Raw genomic sequence first — 20,234 nt, 5'->3', positions numbered from 1 at the left:
AAGGCATTAATATTTGTTTAAATTTCCTGTAATTTCTCAACTTCCCATCTCTTTCACCCATTCCAGTTAAAGAAGTCATTTTCTTATATTTTCTCATTTGAGTTGAATTACTCAGCTATGCCCCTGAAAGACTGGCTTCATGTCACTGAAGCTGTTAACTTGTTAGCCCCAAAGGACAAAGAATTCTTTTGTACAGTAGTGGAGGAGACAAGACAACTTTCCATCATGCTTTGGAGTATGAGAAGAGCTAAAGGTCACTGCTTCAAATAGAAGCCTATTCTCTCCAAGGGATACTCAGTAAAAATCTTTCAGAATGCTAATCCTGAGCTAAAAAGTTAAATTGGCTGAATAAAACAAAAAAGAAAGGAAAACTCAAAACCCAGAGCCATTATTTATTATCTTCATCACTTTTTGATATTAATTATACTGTTTGTAAAAGCAGATAATTTTACCATAACGTAAGAGGCCAACAGTGCAAAGAGTATCAGAAATGTTAAATTTCTAGATCTCAGGAGAAATGCCAGAAAACATACAAATAAGAAAACAAAAGTTTTGGAAACTATAAGCAAGGTGAAAAGGCAGCCTTCAGAATGGGAGAAAATAATAGCAAAGGAAACAACTGACAAAGAATTACTCTCCAAAATATGCAAGCAGTTCATACAACTCAATACCAGAAAAATGAACAAACCAATCAAAAAGTGAGCCAAAGAACTAAACTTTCTCCAAAGAAGACATACAAGTGGCTAATTAACCATGAAAAGATGCTCAACATCACTCATTTATCAGAGAAATGCAAATCAAAACCACAATGAGGTACCATCTCACACTGGTCAGAATGGCTGCCATCAAAAAGTTTACAAACAATAAATGCTGGAGAGGGTGTGGAGAAAACACTGTTGGTGGGAATGCAAACTGATACAACCACTATGGAGAACAGTGTGGAGATTCCTTAAAAAACTGGAAATACAACTGCCATATGACCCAACAATCCACTTCTGGACATACACACTGAGGAAAGCAGAATTGAAAGAGACAGGTACCCCAATGCTCACTGTAGCACTGTTTACAATAGCTAAGACATGGAATCAACCTAGATGTCCATCGGCAGAAAAACAGGTAAGGTACATAAACACAATGGAGTTTTACTCAGCTAAGAAAAAGAACACATTTGAGTCAGTTCTAATGAAGTGGGTAAAATTGGAGCCTATTACACAGAGTGGAATGAATCAGAAAGAGAAACACCAATACAGTATATTAACACATATATATGGAATTTAGAAAGACATTAATGACAATCCTATATGCAAGGCAGCAAAAGAGAGAGACAGAGATGTAAAGAATAGACTTTTGGACTGTGTGGAAGAAAGTGAGGGTGGGATGATTTGAGAGAATAGCATCGAAACATGTATATTACCATATATAAAATAGATGACTAGTGCAAGTTCAATACATGAAGCAGGGTACCCCAAACTGGTGCTCTGGGACAATCCAGAGGGATGGGGTGGGGAGGGAGGTGGGAGGCAGGTTCAGGATGGGGGGATACATGTGCACTCATGGTTGATTCATGTCGATGTATGGCAAAAACCACCACAATATTGTAAAGTAATTATCCTCCAATTAAAATAAACTAGCTTAAAAAAAAACTTTTTGACTCATTAATAACTAAAGTCAGATAAGCGTTGATTAAATCTTTTATACAATGATCTTATACCAAACCAACATTACTATAATAACACAGTGTTACTATAAAATTTCAAAACTCATACCACAGGCTTCCCTGATGGATCAGTGGTAAAGAAATCTGCCTGCCAATGCAGATGTGGGTTCAATCCCTGGTCCACGAAGATCTCACATACCATGAAGCAACTTAGCCCATGCACCACAACTATTGAGCTCTAGAGTTCAGGAACTGCAACTACTGAACCCACATGCCACAACTACTGAAGCCCTGTGCCCTAGAGCCCATGCTCCACAACAAGAAAAGATACCAAAAGGAGAAGACCACGTACCACAAAGAAGGGTAGCCTCGCTCCCTGTAACTAGAGAAAACCCCACTCAGCAACAAAGACTCAGCATAGCCAAAATAAAACAAAACAAAACTGGAGATCAAGATAGCAGAGCACTGAAACTGCAACTAGCCGTTGAACAACTACTGACAGGACACTGGAACTCACCAAAAAAAGATACCCCATGTCCAAAGACAAAGGAGAAACCACGACAAGACACCCCATCCACCAGAAGGCAGACAGAAGAAGCAAGAAAATCCCACAGTCGCCAGAATGAAAACCATATCACAGAAAGTTAAGCAAAATGAAAAGGCAGAGGATCATGTCCCAGATGAAGGGATAAGATAAAAATCTCAGAAAAGCAACTAAATAAAATAGAGATAAGCAACCTTCCAGAAAAAGAATTCAGAATAATGATAGTGAAGATGATCCAGGATCTTGGAAACAGAATGGAGAAGATGCAAGAAATGTTTACCAAAGACCTAGAAGAACTAAAGAACAAACAGAGATGAAAAATACACTGGAAGGAATCAACAGCAGAATAACTGAGGCAGAAGGACAGATAAGTGACTGGGAAGGCAGAATGGTGGAAATCACTGCCACAAAACAGAATATTAAAAAAAGGATGAAAAAAAAAATATGAGGACAACCTAAAAGACCTCTAAGACAACATTAAATGCACTGACACTTGCATTATAGGATCCCAGAAGAGAGAGACAGGATCTGAGAAAATATTTGAAGAGATAATAGCTGAAAACTTGCCTAATTTGGGAAAGTAAATAGTCAACCACGTCCAAGAAGCACAGAGAGTCCCAGGCAGAATAAACCCAAGGAGGAACACATCAAGACACATAGTAATCAAACTGGTGAAAATTAAAGACAAAAATATTAAAGCAACAAGCAACAAACAACAAATAACATATAAGGGAACTCCCATAGGTTATCAGCTGATTTCTCAACAGAAACTCTATAAGCCAGTAGGGAATGGCACAATATATTTTAAAGCGATGAGGGAAGAACCTGCAACCAAGAATATTCTACCCAGCAAGGCTCTAGTTCAGATTTGATGGAGAAATCAAAAGCTTTACAGACAAGTAAAAGTTAAGAGAATTCAGTACCACCAAACCAGCTTTACAACAAATGCTAAAGGAACTTCTCTAGGCAGGAAACACAAAAGGAGGATAAGATCTACACAAAATAAACTTGAAACAAATTAGAAAACCGTAATAGGATCATGCTGCTGCTGATGCTAAGTCACTTCAGTCGTGTCCGACTCTGTGCAACCCCGTAGACGGCAGCCCACCAGGCTCCCCCGTCCCTGGGATTCTCCAGGTAAGAACACTGGAGTGGGTTACCATTTCCTTCTCCAATGCATGAAAGTGAAAAGTAAAAGTGAAGTCGCTCAGTCATATCCAACTCTTAGCGACCCATGGACTGCAGCCTACCAGGCTTCTCTATCCATGGGATTTTCCAGGCAAGAGTACTGGAGTGGGTTGCCATTGCCTTCTCCGAATAGGATCATATGTATTGATAATTATTTTAAATGTAAATGGATTAAATGCACCAACCAAAAACACAGACTGGCCTGGGGCGGGGTGGGGGGAGAGACACGAAAAGATGTGCATGTATGCACTTTCACTTTCCATATCACTCTACTTAATTCCCCAAACTGTATGTAATTACTTTATATTATTAGGTTAATCATGTTTCCATTATGGCTTGCAATTGTAATTATTTTTTATTTTTTGGTCTGGTTACTGATTGTGAAAACTGATCAACATTTTTTACTATTGTGATGTTAGAAAAAAACTCATACCACTAAACTTATTATCTATTACCAAATATCTGAAAGTTCAAATATCTAATAATTAATTTTGGAAAATAGTCTTCCAAGTTCCCTGGTATTATTTTTGTGACCAAAACTCAAATTCTTATTCATAATTGGTAAATGTAATACAGGAAATTCATACACTGGCTTAAGAAGAAACAGAACAAAAAGCTATTTTTAAACAAAATTAGTCAATTGTCCTTTAGAAAGGTAATTCTAATTAATTTAAATAATTTTAAGTATGTAACCTAGAGAACTCAAATTTTCAGATGCATATTGAAAGAAATAAAAAAATTAACAAATTTTTCAATTTTTTTCCCAGGCACTGTCTATGTTACCCTCTTGAAATACTAAAACAAAACCTACTGGGAGAATTGATAGTTTCCTTGCTCAATCAGGTTTACACTGAATTTCAAAATAATCAAATGATTTTCCCATTATATGTACAGCGATTACATGCAAACTAAGAATCTGACATAAGTTTAATTGATGCTATTTTTAGGTAAACAGAGGATGGCAAAAGATATGTCTTCTCCAGAAATGAAGAAGAGAATTAACCTTGATATTTTTTTTCTGATGTGCCAGACACTGCGCAGTGCACTATATGTATATACAAATATTAAATGTGAGCATATGTGATAATAAAGCTACCATCTCTTCGCCTTAGTCTCTTGGGAAATGTTTCCCTTTCAATTAAATTTCCCACTGGGTAGATAAATAATGGCAAAGATGTTTCAAAATTAAGTCTACTGCCATGGCCCTGGCAAACAAATAAAAAGTAAACTGTAAAGACAGAGAGAATGTACCCTCATCAAAGAGATATTCTGATGTTTTGGCTTTTTTCCCTATGGACTAACAAATAGCATTTTCCAGCGAGTTTTCTTACTGAAAACCTACCTTACTAATTAAAAATACATTTGGTCCAATTATAAGTTCCCACATGGAAGCAAATACATGACAAGTCCTTTTAAAGTCACTAAAAAATATTTCAGTTATGATACATAGGGCCACTTCACATAGCAACATTGCCAAGAATAGTAAAAAACAAAGTCTAATAGCTCATGTCTGTGACCAAAGACCACCATAAACCACAATGTTACTTCTTTAAGTTTCCAACAGTTTGATTATTTTGTAAGCATGCTTTTCTTTGAGCTTCTCATATTTTGGTTTACTTAGCTTCTTAAATTTATAAACTTGTGTCCTTATCTAATGTTGGGATGTGTTTGTCCATTATTGGTCACAATCTCCTTCTCCTCTCTTCTGGATCCTTATGACATGAATGTCAACACTGATGATATTGTCCCTCAGGTCCCTGAGGCTCTGTTCTTTTCTGTCCCCCCAATCTTCTTTTTCTCTGTTCTTCTGTTTGGATAATTTATATTGGTCTATCTGCAAGGTAACTGACTCTTTCCTCTGTCAATTCCATTCCACTATGAAGCTCATACAGCTAACTTTTCATTTCAGATATTACACTTTTCAGTTTTTATTAAAAAGTCCATTTGGTTCTAATTTTTACTTCTAAGCTGAAAATATCTACCTTTCCATTTATTTCAAGTGTGTTTACCTCATTACAACAGTTGTTTACAATTATTTGGTATTTCCAACATCTACATCATCTCAGGGTTGACACATGTTAATTGTCTTTTCCCTCTAAAATTAGTCATATTTTTCTGGTTCTGTCAAGTAATTTTAGATTGTATCCTGGATATTATGAATAGTAATGCTGTGTGTAGACTCTGGGCCCTGGGTCCTGCTATAATTCTTTGACCATAATACTGATTGTGTTTGTTTGTTTTAGCAGGTATATAACCTAGTTAGGTTTAGACTACAATTTCTTTTTCACCTCTACAGATAGTTACTTCAATGCAAATTCAGTTCTCAAAGCCTTTGCTATGCTGCTTTGAGTCTGGCCCCACAAAATGTGCCACTCGGACCTGAGACTTGGGTGATAGTTCAAATCTTGTTGTCAATAATTTCTGCCCTGTGAATTCAAAGGTTGGATGGGCTTGATGTAGGTTTGTACACAGAATCAAGAAAACCTTTTCTCCAGCTCTCTTTCTCCAGAATTTCCCTCATACCCTGTCCCAGAGGGTTCTATTCTACCCAATTCCTCAGTCCAGAAAAACATTCATTTTAAGGTATTTTGGTGTTAATAGGAGCACTGCTATGGTTTAACATGTTTAATTCAAACTACACTTATAAGACGATGAGCTATGAGCTAAGCTGCTATGACAGAAGAACCAAAATATCATTCCTCCAAAAGCTAAGATGAAGGCTAAAACAGATTATTGATCTGCTGGACACACAGACATACAACTATACAAAACTATTATGTTCTTATCAAATAAAAAAATGTTCAATTCTAATCTAATAATAAAAAAAAAATGGAGACATATATATAATGACAATTGAATCAACTAAAGTCAACAGTACAGCCCTAGTGAGGCAAACTAAAGTAACTAGGCCTCCTGTTTAGAAAGATAAAACCAAAGAAACTATACAGTGAACTATGAAATCATGAAAGTTATGCACAGAGTGGATCCCAGATACTAGATTAACCAAAACTTCAATACTCAGAGTACAGTGTATACCTAGAAGCTTAAGTTCAGAACAAATAAAAATGAACTACTATAAACAGCAAATGTTGAGACAGTAGAGAAAGAAAAGCTTAGCAAATAAGTTCTTGATAAATTTTTAAGTCATAGCTAGCAATCCATAATGGTGAATTTAGGAAAGCCAATGAAATTTGAGATTAGCCCACAAACCTCTTTTGCATCATTAAAAATAACAGCTTCTAGCTGCACAACTTACTTTACTATTGGTTGGACCACAGATTTTACTCAATATGGCTTTTCTTACATAAAGCCTTTTTTTATTTATTCTATTTTAAAACCTTACGAGTCAGATAGACAAATCTTGTCTAGTTTGGCCAGAAGCTAATCAATAATCTATCAATAATTCTTCATTTATTCTACTTGCAGGATCATGGTAGATTAGCAAAAGAAACATTAAAATTTTTTAATTTGTGACCTACAGAAATAAATGCTATATACCAAATACATTAAAAGTGCTATAATATCTATAAAAATAAAGTTTTATTTTAGATTCTTAACAAGTCTTATAAATTTCAAATGACAAATAACCTGAAACAGTCAATACAATACTTGGCAAACTTTAAAATCTTTTTTATCTTTTTATCTCAGTTTTACTGAGGTATAACTGACAAATAAGATTGCAAGATATTTAAAGTATAAAATGTGGTGATTTGATACACATATACATCATAGAAACATTCACCGCCTCATATAATTATCTTTTTGAGAGCATTTAAGTTCTACTCTCAGCAAATTTCAATTCTATAATTCAATGTTGTCAGTTATAGTCACCATGTTAAACATTAAATCCTCAGGCCTTAGTCACTGTATAACTTAAAGTTTGTTTTAATTCTTGAAGTGTTTTGAAGATCTGAGACATCAGAGAATTCCTGCATTTACTTTAATATATTAAATATTTCCCCTAAAACTGCTACACCAAAAAATATCATCCAGCTCCAAAGAGAAAAGGAAAAAAACCTGACATCATCACCTTGTCTTTGTTATAGTTTGATTAGTGAAACAATCAAAGGTACATCATAGAAGCTTTTGTTTTTGTCTGTTTTTCTGTTTTTAAGTTCCCAATTTAGCTCTAAGACATGCTATTTTATCACAAAAGAAAGTCATTTGGAAACACATCTCCATACAGCCAAAAAGAATGAAAGTAAAGTAGATATACATACTCCTTTTGGAAAGCCATACACAAGGGAGAACTGAATCCAAAGACGAGGCACATCTGGGCATCTGGGCTGTAGCCAGACTGGAGCAACATTTCCAGGCACTCCTCATGCCCTCCAAGCACTGCTGAGTACACAGGACTCACTTTGTTTGGCCCAGTGTCACAAACCCGGTTAGTGAGTGGTATTAACAAGTCCAAGATTCTGCCAATACACAAATTCAGGAGTATGTTTCTGTCTATACATAATTGCAGACATTTCTACAGGACATAGTTTGAGTCACCCATTGATTGAATTTAAGAAGTCTGTCTGTCTTCCGTGTACTTTCTACGTACAATAAATTATTACAAGCTACATACTCCAAAATGCTTATTACTGTTGCTTCATAAGAAGGCCCTTAAACATATTTGAAACAGAACTAAATAATGTTCCTATAAAGTAAATAGGTAACATATTGTCCTTTTTAATTTTTTTACTAATTGTTTACATTACCACCACTACTCAAGTCCCCAAAATTCAAATTTTATATGAGATGTTTTAGGATCTAATAAATTATTTAAAACTTCATTACACTAAATACAAACTTATATCAAGACAATAAATTATTTTCCTTTGTAAAGTAGCAACCAAAGTTTTATTTTTCTAATTAGTAAGAATTTTTTAGGATGATAAGAAACATGAAATGAACCGTATTTACATCAGGAAGAAATCAGAATTTCTGCTAAAATATTCTATTCTCAGAAAAGAAGATGAGTTCTTTTATGTGTTATGGCAGATTTATTTAAAAGACTGGTTGCTAACTAGAGAAAGTTCTAAACAAAAATCATTAAAAAGTTCTTAGATTATTTGTAGACTTACCTCCAGCACTCAGCTGGAGAGAAGGGACTAGCCTACACTATAAGGATAATATAAGCCAGAAATTGTCCTCTTTCTGGGAAAAGAAAGGCAGAGCTACACCAAAGTATATTTATAACATTCTTTCTCCTTGCCACTTTTCCTTAGGTAAAATAGGACTAAGATAACAATATTTAAGGAGAACCTATATTTACTATGAAGAAAATCATCAGTGACCAACAGAATTCTCAAAATTGAGAACAAATAAGGGTAAATTCTCAAGAGGGTTCTGAAATCAATTTAAAGCTCAGAGTACAACTGTAGATTTATGATTAAATAAAATATCAAGAGTTAAGAAAAACATCAAATTTTTAAACCTAAGTATTTTGCTAAAATAAAGAACCTGTCGAGTGTCTCTTACATGTAAAAAATGTGTTAAAAATGTTTAAGTGAATTGGAAAAAATATACTCTTCAGTTCAGTTCAGTAGCTCAGTCGTGTCCGACTCTTTGCAACCCCATGAATTGCAGCATGCCAGGCCTTCCTGTCCATGACCAAACTCTTCAACAAGGCACAAACAAAGATTACAAATATGTTTAAAAAAACAGTAAAATACCATGACACCTAGTGGCATAATAACCTAATTACAGCATCTGCTTTTCTACTATACAAACATATTAAATACTAAAGACAAGACCATTTCACTATTACTTTTTAAATTAAATAATACTAACAATAGCTTGGGAGAAGGCAATGGCAACCCATTCCAGTACTCTTGCCTGGAAAACCCCATGGATGGAAGAGCCTGCTAGGCTGCAGTCCATGGGGTCACTAAGAGTCAGACACGACTGAGCGACTTCACTTTCACTTTCCACTTTCATGCATTGGAGAAGGAAATGGCAACCCACTCCAGTGTTCTTGCCTGGAGAATCCCATGGACGGAGAAGCCTGGTGGGCTGCAGTCCATGGGGTCGCACAGAGTCGGACACGACTGAAGCGACGCAGCAACAACAGCAATAGCAACAACAATAGCTATAAAAATTACTACTGCAGTAATAAGACTCTAAAAACTTTAAATATATACTTTTAAAAACTGTTTGGTACCAATCTATATTAAGATAGGCTGCCATATTCTCAAGGTAAAACCAGGTTTAATAATTTCTAAGATTCTTAGAACTCCCAATTTCAGGGAGTTTCAACTTTCTTTAAGTCTCTCTCTCTCCAAAAATTTCATTTGAGTTTCTGGCTAGGGAAGAAGAGTAACAGGGGCAGAATAAAGAACCAGGTTGAATTTGAAATCAGACAAAGAGAAGTCCAGTCAAAGGGTTCAAGATGTGGAGGACTGCCTAGACCCCATGAAAAAGAACTCCAACAGAGATCACAAATCCAAAACCTTTCTGGGGTCAGGGAGGTAATATAAGTACACTGAATAAAGTCATCAGATCAGTACCTCAAGATGTCTAGGATAAAACTGGAAAGGAGTGGAAGAGTAGCTTAAGCAAGTCAGAGGGAAGATTTAACACCCTGAGACAGTCTCCTGGGCCATTCTGCCTCACTCTAAGAAAGTGCAAGACTAAGAACTTCAGGGGATGGCATGGGGGACAGATGCGGGGGTGGACCTAACCATTAAGCAAATCAGTAGAGAAGGGAATATCAAAGATTATGCCTGGAGGTAAAGGGTCTGGTCCAGAAGATCTAATTTCTTACTAGCTCTGAATTATGAGACCATTTTTACTTTTCATTTTTAGCACTTACTTTGTATGGCCCATCTGTGCAGCTGCATGTATAGGTAGCTGCCAATTGTCCTCATTACAGTAAAGATCAGGATCTGCCCCACTGGAGAGCAAAAGCTCCACACATTCTGTGTGGCCCTCTTGAGCAGCAATGAACAAGGGAGTAGCTTTGTCCAAGGCTTGACAATTGACATCTGCACCTAAAATAAAACATTTAACATATAACCCTCTTTAATGCAAAAATAAAAAAAGACAAGCAACAAACAATTCAAAGCAGCTGCCTTAAAAGGGCTTTCATAGTACAACAGATTGTTCTCCTTAATGGATACTGTTGTTGAAACATTAATTTTCAATTTCTTATTGGTAATCATTTAAATTGTTTTTGCTTTTATGTTAACAAGAAAAAAAAGATTAATATTTTAGAATTCATTTTTAAGCTAAAATATGAATTTTACCCTATGAAGGATTCATTTCATTCTAATCCTTCCTCCAACAAACACTCTGAGGGTCTAATAAGCAATCATTTTAAAAAAAATGCAAATCATCAAATACGGATAACATTTCTGATCATTATTGAAAGAATAAGAAAAAAAATCTAAATTATCAGACTTTATAGATGCCACTAATTGATTCAGGCTGAGTCATAAAAAAAATTCCAGCAGAAATGATATACACAGGGGCTATAACTTTAAACTAATGTTGACTATACTCTCTATTACATTCCTTTTCTTCATGACCAGTGTGTGATGAACAGAGCCCACAATAAAAGGAAAAGGCTCTATTTAAATGGGTTTCTACGCTGAATTTTTAAGCATAAATCTAATCAATTATTTAGAAGCAAACGTATAAAGATGTGAAAAAGTTTAGTGACCTCAATTTCTGTGAAGGTTTCAAAAATAGCAGACTTCCTCAAACTTTTCTCATTGACAAATAATGTGCTAAGTATGCTAAGTATGTGTGTGTTAATACATGACCATGAAAATGTTTAAATTTCTGGAATACACCTCAGTGGAAAAATCATCATCCTCAAGGGGGAAGACAATTTTTTATTTACAAGGAGGTTTCATAAATACACCTTGAATAAACCAAAGCCCTGACATGGGTAAGAACAATGCAAAATACAAATGGTAAGTCAGAATTCACGGAAGGGTCAGAAATTCCAACTGGGTATTCAACACGTCTAGATACATTGAATCTTCTTGACTTGTACAAGGTGGATGCCTCACCTACTGTCATCATTAGAAAGAAATGAACACTATAGCTGAGGAAAGATTAAGTCAAAAAAGAAACCTACTTAACTTTCATTTTTAAGCAATATTTTGTTTTGATTGACAATTTTAATGTATAAGAATAAGGAACCAGTCTTTGTAAAATTTCAGATAAAAAAAGTTGGATAATGAGGAAGAATTCACTGAAAGTCATTTTAAAGAGTTAGAAACATGTATAGTTACATTATAAACATACCTATATACCTTTCCAACTTGCTGTTCATAACTATTCAGAGAGGACAAAAAAAAAAACAAAACAGGTGCTTAGTGTTCCAGGAGACAGGCTTAGCATGAGGAGAGAGTAACTAACCTGCAATTTAACCTATTTCATTCTAAGTATTACACACTAATAATTGGAATTTTAGGGACTGGAAGTCATAAAATGCATCATGACAGTCTGTGGGAAGGTACAGCACAGAAGAAGGAAGATGAGAAATCAAAGTCCTGTGTCCGAGTCCCGATTCCACCAGTGAATAGCTTCTATTGTAGATCTTTGGCACGTCACTTAAACAGCTCAGAGTCTGGGATTCTTAATACAACAACAAAACACATGCTTGAATAAATGATTTTAGGGATTATCTCAACTCCAAAGATTTACAGACCTGATATTTGTAACATATCTTAATTTTACACTTAACGAATGCTTGTTTCTCTTGCTTACTATGTCAACTTGAGTATTTCAAGGTTTATAAGGAGAAAGCAGAAATAAGAAAATATGTGCTCTAAATAAACTTCGTTTTGGTAATTTATTAAAAGTTTAGATATTATAGAAGATATGTGAAAAGTCTAGGTATTAAAAAAACATTGTGTGGTGGCAAATCTGGTGTCTCTCCCATCTGCTCTTGACTACCCATGTTTTGTCAGGTTAGCACTGTGCGCACAGCAATGGTGTCAGAAGAACTGAAGAGCCCTTATATAACAAATGTTTCTGGTCACAGAAATTTCACAGAGTAATAAGCATGCCACCTCAACACCATCTTCTCTGACAGTGCTGAATATGTAATGGTTGTAACTGAAAAACTTTTAAGCAGGTTTATGTTGCTATTTATTAACATAATAGTGTAAACAGGCTTTGAAATAAACCCACTTAAATATCACACAATTAACCAAAATACACAAGTCAGAGGGTTAATGTACAAAATAGCTATCTAAAAGATTAATTAAGACTGTATTAGTCATGTACCCGAGAAAGTTGGAACCGTTCAAGTAGCTATAATGAAGGACAGCCCCATCATTCAACTTGCCAATAAACCTGCTTTAGCAATAGATCATTAAGAGGTTCTCCTGAGGTAAGTTAGTAGTTGCGCATTGTATCATGTTAGTTAATAGAGACTTAGTAACCAGGCTTACAAATTAACTTGTACGTACTCTTATTTACCACTAACATAAAACAATAAATTTCAGAACCTGATTTATATTTAGTTAAGAATTACTCTTCCTAGGAAGAAACAGCATTAAACTCATGATCGTAATAGTGCAAAGGATTAGTCTTACCCGATGATATAAGTATGCTCAAGCTTTCTAGCTTGCCATACTGAGCAGCCACAAATAAAGGTGTGATTCCAAAGTCATCCTGGCATTCCTTGTTTGCTCCTTTTTTAAGAAGCAATTTTATGATCTCAGCATTTCCCTAAGGCACAGATTCATATTTTAAATAAGACAAAACAAAAAAAAATAGAAGATATCTTTTTATTGTTGTGTGTATATGTGCTTTTTATCCTCACTAAAGGAAAACTCTTTTTTTTAAGTGTTTTGGGCAATGGGAAGAAAGTGTTAATCATTATTCTGTACCTTAAGCTAGCCCATTAAACATAAACAGATAAAACAACGATCTCTAGGAATTAGAATCCTTATAAAATCCTGCAAAATTAGTTTGCAAGCCCAAGTACTAAGGTGTTATCACAGCTATCTAAACAAAGTGCTATAAATATAATAAGCCATTGCTCACTATCAATTTATATATCCCAAATATTCTGATGGCCTCTTAACTATGCTATCAACATTTGAAAAACTTACATAATCCCTGCAGCCCAAAGCTGCTAGAACTACTAGAGCAGCAGGCTTATTCAGAATGATCATTACCATTTAGACTGCCTTTCTGTACTGCATGAACCACCATAAATCACAGGCAAGTAGGAAGCAAAGGCTGTATAGAATTGTCATTTTAAAAGGGTAAAACACACAATTTACATGGAAATGAAATAATAAATGCAGAGTTTACCTGAAAACTAGCCTGGTGCAAGGCGTTCCATCCACACATAGAATGGGATCCATTAACATTTGCTCCATATCGAAGCAGCAGCCTTAACACATCTATCTGTCCATTTTCAACAGCTGCAACACAGCAGTTAAAAAAATTATCATCGGTAAAAAGGCATGTTTGTACGACTGGGCACTTTGGTGATGTTTCCATCATTTATTCACCCAGAACTCACAATACTGTGAACATTCCTATCAACAAATCAAAACATATGTGTACTCCTTGTTCAAGTATAAAACATTTATCACAATTATCTCAACCCAAATCCATTAATATATATACTCTTTTGGGACACACACAAAATTATTGTCAATTGTATCTTAAAAGATATAGAGGAAATGGAAGCAAGAGGCAAATATTTATTCTCTCTGATAATGGAGACAATATGTTTCTATTTTGTTAAAAATGTAACTGGAAGGGGCATGGGATGAACAGGTAAGAAGAAACAGCATCAGTCTGGAGAAACAGTCTCAAAAGAATTGGAATGTTGGCTACTATTACCATTTCATCACAAATGACAAGAGTAACTGACAAGCAAACTGAAAGCATAATACTCCAAGTCTGTACTTTAGATATTTTTAGCATAATAAACAACAATCTTTGTTACAATGATGTTCTTTTATTAACCAATGAAAATTTAGTAGAACTCTGCTTATTTGAACTAAAAGGGGACTCCAAACAAACTTAGGAGTGTTGTTGAAGAAATGCATATTATTTCACTACAGTAAATGAAACGAATAACTCCCAAGTTGCCACTACAATAGATTATTTGAAGGAAGAGTTTGCATGCCTATAGAGACCTAAAATCACTGCAGATGGTGACTGCAGCCATGAAATTAAAAGACATTTACTCCTTGGAAGAAAAGTTATGACCAACCTAGATAGCATATTGAAAAGCAGAGACATTACTTTGCCAACAAAGATCCGCCTAGTCAAGGCTCTGGTATTTCCAGTGGGCATGTATGGATGTGAGAGTTGGACTGTGAAGAAAGGTGAGTGGCAAAAAATTGATGCTTTTGAACTGTGGTGTTGGAGAAGACTCTTGAGAGTCCCTTGGACTGCAAGGAGATACAACCAGTCCATTCTGAAGGAGATCAGCCCTGGGATTTCTTTGGAAGGAATGATGCTAAGACTGAAACTCCAGTACTTTGGCCACCTCATGCAAAGAGCTGACTCATTGGAAAAGACTCTGATGCTGGGAGGGATTGGGGGCAGGAGGAGAAGGGGACGACAGAGGACAAGACGGCTGGATGGCATCACTGACTCAATGAACGTGAGTTTGAGTGAACTCCGGGAGTTGGTGATGGACAGGGAGGCCTGGCGTGCTGCAATTCATGGGGTTGCAGAGTCGGACACGACTGAGCGACTGAACTGAACCAAACTGAACTGAACCCTACCTAATGAGGATGGACATAGGTATAATGCTATTAACTTGATACACCAAACAGTGGGGCTGAACTTTAACAGTATTATCCACCACAATATTTTGTTAAATTCTGGAGGAGTTAATGAAAAAATAGAACGCCAGAAGATAGTTGGACATTAACAAAATAAGTACACACACACACCATTAGCAAATTATGTACACTGTGAATTCTGTAGGTATCAGGCTATTACACTAACTTTTTAGAACTGTAACTGTGAAGAAATATCAGTACCTACAAGGATAGCAGAGATGTATAAAGGAAGCTCTGATTTCTGTGCCTGATGATGGGAAACGTGTTTTGAAAAACAAGATTTTTAATTTCATTTCAAGCATACAGTTATTCTGTATCTTCTACTGTTGTAGGAGGCAAGAAGTTAGAATCAACAAGTCTCAGTCAAAAGTTAAAAAGGCACTAGACATTCGGGCAAAGGACCACACTTGAAAAATGGTAATATAGATGAAACAATGGGAAGATAAAATCCTTAAATTTCCCTCATAAGGATAAAGAAGTTCTTTAAGCAAGAATTCTCTTATACTGGAAGGTTTCAGATATTCAAACACCTTGGTTGAGATAGTATCACTGAAGTAGTTTAACCTAACTTCTCTTATTTCTAAGTGAATATTCAAGGACATTTTATCAGGCAAAGAATGACAGTTTTTCAAGCTAAGTTATTTTTCTATAATCAATTAAAATCAACCTATTTTGGGGTGGAGGTCAGGATAGAAAGGAAGTAAATTTGTTTCATATCCAATTCATACATCATTATCAGTGACTGCTGGCAAAAATCACTCTACAGTCAAGACCCTGAGTTGAAGATTATCAGGTTGTCAGTGGTGATATATGAAACAGAGTGAAAATAAGATTGTTTCCATGAATTAGGCTGGCCTTCTAAAAATGAAAGTCAAAAAAAATTTTGTTTTATTAAATACAGTACAGAAGTCAGAGAGAAAAATTTTAGTATCATAAATACACTAAGATATCTGATTTTTGTATGTCTAGTGAAAAAATTTCTCAGTGGCAAAGTAGTATTTTTATACCTTTAGCTAATTATCTCAAAACAAAGCAACTGGTTAACTAATAGGTAATAATTAAAAAATAGTGGTTTAGAAAAGTGTATTTAGAGCTTACACCCTACTGAGACAGGCTGAGACCTAAGACCCGCTATCATGCTTGCACCTGGACAAACATCTCCTCTAGCAACAATAGCAATAGATTGTGTGGTACTAAAAAGAACTGTATGCGTGCATAGATGGAGCAAATTCTGGACAAAAGAGACTAAAAAACCCAAATGCCACTTCTGAAGAGCCTAGAGCAAAAGGGGGTCGGGGGCAAAAGTAGGGTACTGTGCAGGCCCCCTGCACACAACACCACATAAGACGCTGGCAAGCTACCTAAGCCACTCCTCTGGCCCAAACTCTCCTCACTCTCCTACCCACATCCCACATAAGGAACGAGCTCGCCCCCACTCAGGAAATGAGCAAGGGAATCTGCTGTTTGTTCTCACTCCCACTGCTATAGCAGGGGCTCCAATAAAGCCTTGCTTGAATTTCTAGTCTGGCCTCTGATCAATTTCTATTGGTTAAGGAGGCCAAGAACCCTGGTTGGTAACACTACCATCAAAGCCTCTCCTTTGGAAGAACTGAGTAACTTCTTATTCTTATATAACAAGTTAACAAACTGGAGGGGCAGTGGGAACCATTCCATGACCAAGTGTATTATGCTTCAGTAAAAGTTAATTTAAAAAAATACCCAAACTTGAACTTAATATTTGTTCCTCCTTATCATAAGGAAACTATGCTTCTTGAGGAGAGAAACTGGGTCTCCTTCCCCTTACGTGCTCAAGGCCAATCTCAGACAGAAGACCAACAACAAATAAGCATTGACTAGGTGAATGAAACATAAATATCTAAAATAAAATGAGATTTTCTCTTTTTAAGAATTCATTCCTCTCCAAACAGAACAGGTTTCAGAACTGTATTTCTTGATATGACAATATAACGGCACTAAACGAGCCATTGTAACAGTAGAAAACAGAGAACAACTTTTTCTAGTATTAAACCATAGGCAAAAGACTGTGACTCCTAAAGAAAGGGAAGGAAATACATGAGGTGAGATCCATGATGACCCCAGCCATCTGCCTGGGGACATTTCTAGATTATGGGGCAGTGAGCTAAAGTCCAGGCATAAAAAGAATAAGGTTGAAGAAAGAATACTCCAAGAACAGGAAATAGCCCAGAAGAGTGCAGCAGTCCACTGAGCTGAGGAAGAGATCAGAGTTTAAGCAGTTGAAATTGGTGGGGCAAAGCCCAAGAGAAAAGAGAACTGTGCAGAGGGGAAGTCCCACTGTGGAAGTCTGCAAAGAATCCTTCCTGAGGTTCGGGTTACACATGTACAAGGAGGACTGCTAAAGAGTTAAGAGTGGAACAGACAATCAGAAGACAAACAGTGCTGAGAGGCAGTGGAACTTCTAGGAGTTCTGGCCCGCTCAGAGTGGTGAAACCACATGGCTTGCTACTTCAATACCTCATTAACACTCCGGGCATCTACCTAAGAAATCCAAAAGGCAGAGCCCTCGGAATAAAGACCACATCTAAGACTAAGCACTACTCTAGACCTTCTCTGCTTCGGCTGCTACTGCTGCTAAGTCCCTTCAGTCATGTCCGACTCTGTGCCACCCCATAGACGGCAGCCCACCAGGCTCCCCCGTCTCTGGGATTCTCCAGGCAAGAACACTGGAGCAGGTTGCCATTTCCTTCTCCCATGCATGAAAGTGAAAAGTGAAAGTGAAGTCGTTCAGTCGTGTCTGACTCTTAGCGACCCCATGGACTGCAGCCTACCAGGATCCTCCATCTATGGGATTTTCCAGATCTTCTCTAACAAAGCCTAAAATAAGCTCTGATCAGAATGCAGGCAGAGGATGGGAGTTGAGTCCTCCTGGAGGTCAGACCTGGAAAATATGATCTCAACAGAGCATAAAACCAAATCTAAACATATTTAAGGTGATAAGCCAATAAATAATCTATTATTTAAAAAAAGAAAAAAATCATTATTTCTCAGAGGATAACAAAATTCAAGTCTCTATGAAATACTATCCACAATGTCCAGTATACAAGTCAGAAAGTAGTAAGGAGAAACTAACCCTAAGACGGTCCAGATTCTGGATTGAATAGATTAACTAAAGCAGCTACTATAAAAATATGTTAATATCTATGGTATACAGAGAGCCTAGAGAGAGAATCTGAGCAGAGGGAAAAAACTTTAAAAAAAAAAAAAAGAACCAAATGGAAATTCTAGAACTGAAAAAACAAATAGATGTGCTTGAAAGAGCAGAGATAGTAGAAGAGTTGATGATCTTGAAGACATTAATATAAATCATCCAATCTAAAGAAATGAGAGGAAAAAAAAACACTAAAGGAAAACCAACCGTGTATCAGGGCCCTGTGCACAACATCAAACAGTGCACCATACATTAGCTGGAGTCCCAAAAGGAGAAAAGAATAAGAATCAGGCACCAAAAAAACATAGTTGAAGAAATAATGCCTGAAATTTTACAAAATTTGATTTTAAAAACAAAAACAAAAGCCATATTCACTTACAGATCCCAGAAAATCAGCAAACCAGTGTTTTGGAAGTAGTCACTGTACTTAAGACTTCACATTATATGTAAGTTAAGGATGATTATATACACATACTTGACAGCTCTGTGGAAGAATTTAAATGATTATAAAAGGGGGTGCAAACAACAAGCCACTGAAATCAACTTAGCTATAATAATAGTTAATTTTTTTCCAGGGCTCTTCAGTTCAGTTCAGTTCAGTCACTCAGTCATGTCCCACTCTTTGCGACCCCATGAACCGCAGCACGCCAGACCTTCCTGTCCATCAACAACTCCTGGTGTTTACCCAAAATCATGTCTGTTGTGTCGGTGATATTATGCAACCATCTCATCCTCTGTTGTCCAGCATCAGGGTCCTTTCAAATGAGTCAGTTCTTGGCATCTGGTAACCAAAGTATTGAAGTTTCAGCTTCAGCATCAGTCCTTCCAATGAATGTTCAGGACTGACTTCCTTTAGGATGGACTGGTTAGATCTCCTTGCAGTCCAAGGGACTCTCAAGAGTCTTCTCCAACACCACAGTTCAAAAGCATCAATTCTTCGGGGCTCAGCTTTCTTTATATTCTAACTCTCACATACATACATGACTACTGGAAAAATCATAGCCTTGACCAGATGGAACTTTGTTGAGAAAAGTCTTTGCTTTTTAATATGCTCTCTAGGTTGGGAGAAGGCAATGGCAACCCACTCCAGTACTCTTGCCTGGAAAACCCCATGGACGGAGGAGCCTGGTGGGCTGCAGTCCATGGCGTGGCTAAGAGTCGGACACAACTGAGTGACTTCACTTTCACTTTTCACTTTCATCCACTGGAGAAGGAAATGGTAACCCACTCCAGTGTTCTTGCCTGGTGAATCTCAGGGACAGGGGAGCCTGGTGGGCTGTGGTCTATGGGGTCACACAGAGTCAGACACTACTGAAGCAACTTAGCAGCAGCAGCAGCAGGTTGGTCATAACTTTCCTTCCAAGGAGTCTTATTTCATGGCTGCAATCACCATCTGCAGTGATTTTGGAGCCCAAAAATATAAAGTCTGATACTGTTTCCACTGTTTCTCCATCTATTTCCCATGAAGTGATGGGACCAGATGCCATGATCTTAGTTTTCTGAATGTTGAGTTTAAAGCCAATTTTTTCACTCTCCTCTTTCTCGTTCATCAAGAGGCTCTTTAGTTCTTCTTCACTTTCTGCCATAAGGGTGGTGTCATCTGCATATCTGAGGTTATTGATATTTCTCCCTGCAATCTTGATTCCAGCTTGTGCTTCATCTAGCCCAGCGTTTCTCATGATGTACTCTGCATAGAAGTTAAATAAGCAGGGTGACAATATACAGCCTTGACGTATTCCTTTTCCTATTTGGAACCAGTCTGTTGTTCCATGTCCAGTTCTAACAGTTGCTTCCTGACCTGCCTACAGGTTTCTTAAGAGGCAGGTCAGGTGGTCTGGTATTCTCATCTCTTTCAGAATTTTCCACAATTTATTGTGATCCACACAGTCAAAG

General features: G+C 36.7%; 1 protein-coding gene across 6 annotated transcripts in view; it reads right to left on the bottom strand.

Annotated features, from left to right (window-relative positions):
* The window catches only part of ASB3 (ankyrin repeat and SOCS box containing 3), a 120,246-nt gene that overhangs the window by 31,647 nt on the left and 68,365 nt on the right, over positions 1–20,234 (bottom strand). For 3 of the 6 annotated variants that reach the window (XM_070379589.1, XM_070379590.1, XM_070379593.1), the window contains exons 4-8: positions 13,659–13,771; positions 12,932–13,067; positions 11,634–11,663; positions 10,192–10,369; positions 7,610–7,807 (exon numbers count right to left, since the gene is read on the bottom strand). In XM_070379589.1, coding sequence (XP_070235690.1) covers positions 7,610–7,807; positions 10,192–10,369; positions 11,634–11,663; positions 12,932–13,067; positions 13,659–13,771 — 655 coding nt within the window. The remainder of the gene's footprint in view (positions 1–7,609; positions 7,808–10,191; positions 10,370–11,633; positions 11,664–12,931; positions 13,068–13,658; positions 13,772–20,234) is intronic. The other 3 variants (XM_070379591.1, XM_070379594.1, XM_070379592.1) reach the window with 2 other exon arrangements.

The sequence above is a fragment of the Bos mutus genome, chromosome 11 (assembly GCF_027580195.1).
Source record: "Bos mutus isolate GX-2022 chromosome 11, NWIPB_WYAK_1.1, whole genome shotgun sequence".
Taxonomy (NCBI): domain Eukaryota; kingdom Metazoa; phylum Chordata; class Mammalia; order Artiodactyla; family Bovidae; genus Bos; species Bos mutus.
Note: the sequence above shows the minus strand (reverse complement) of the source record. Positions and strands in the feature narration are given on the sequence as shown.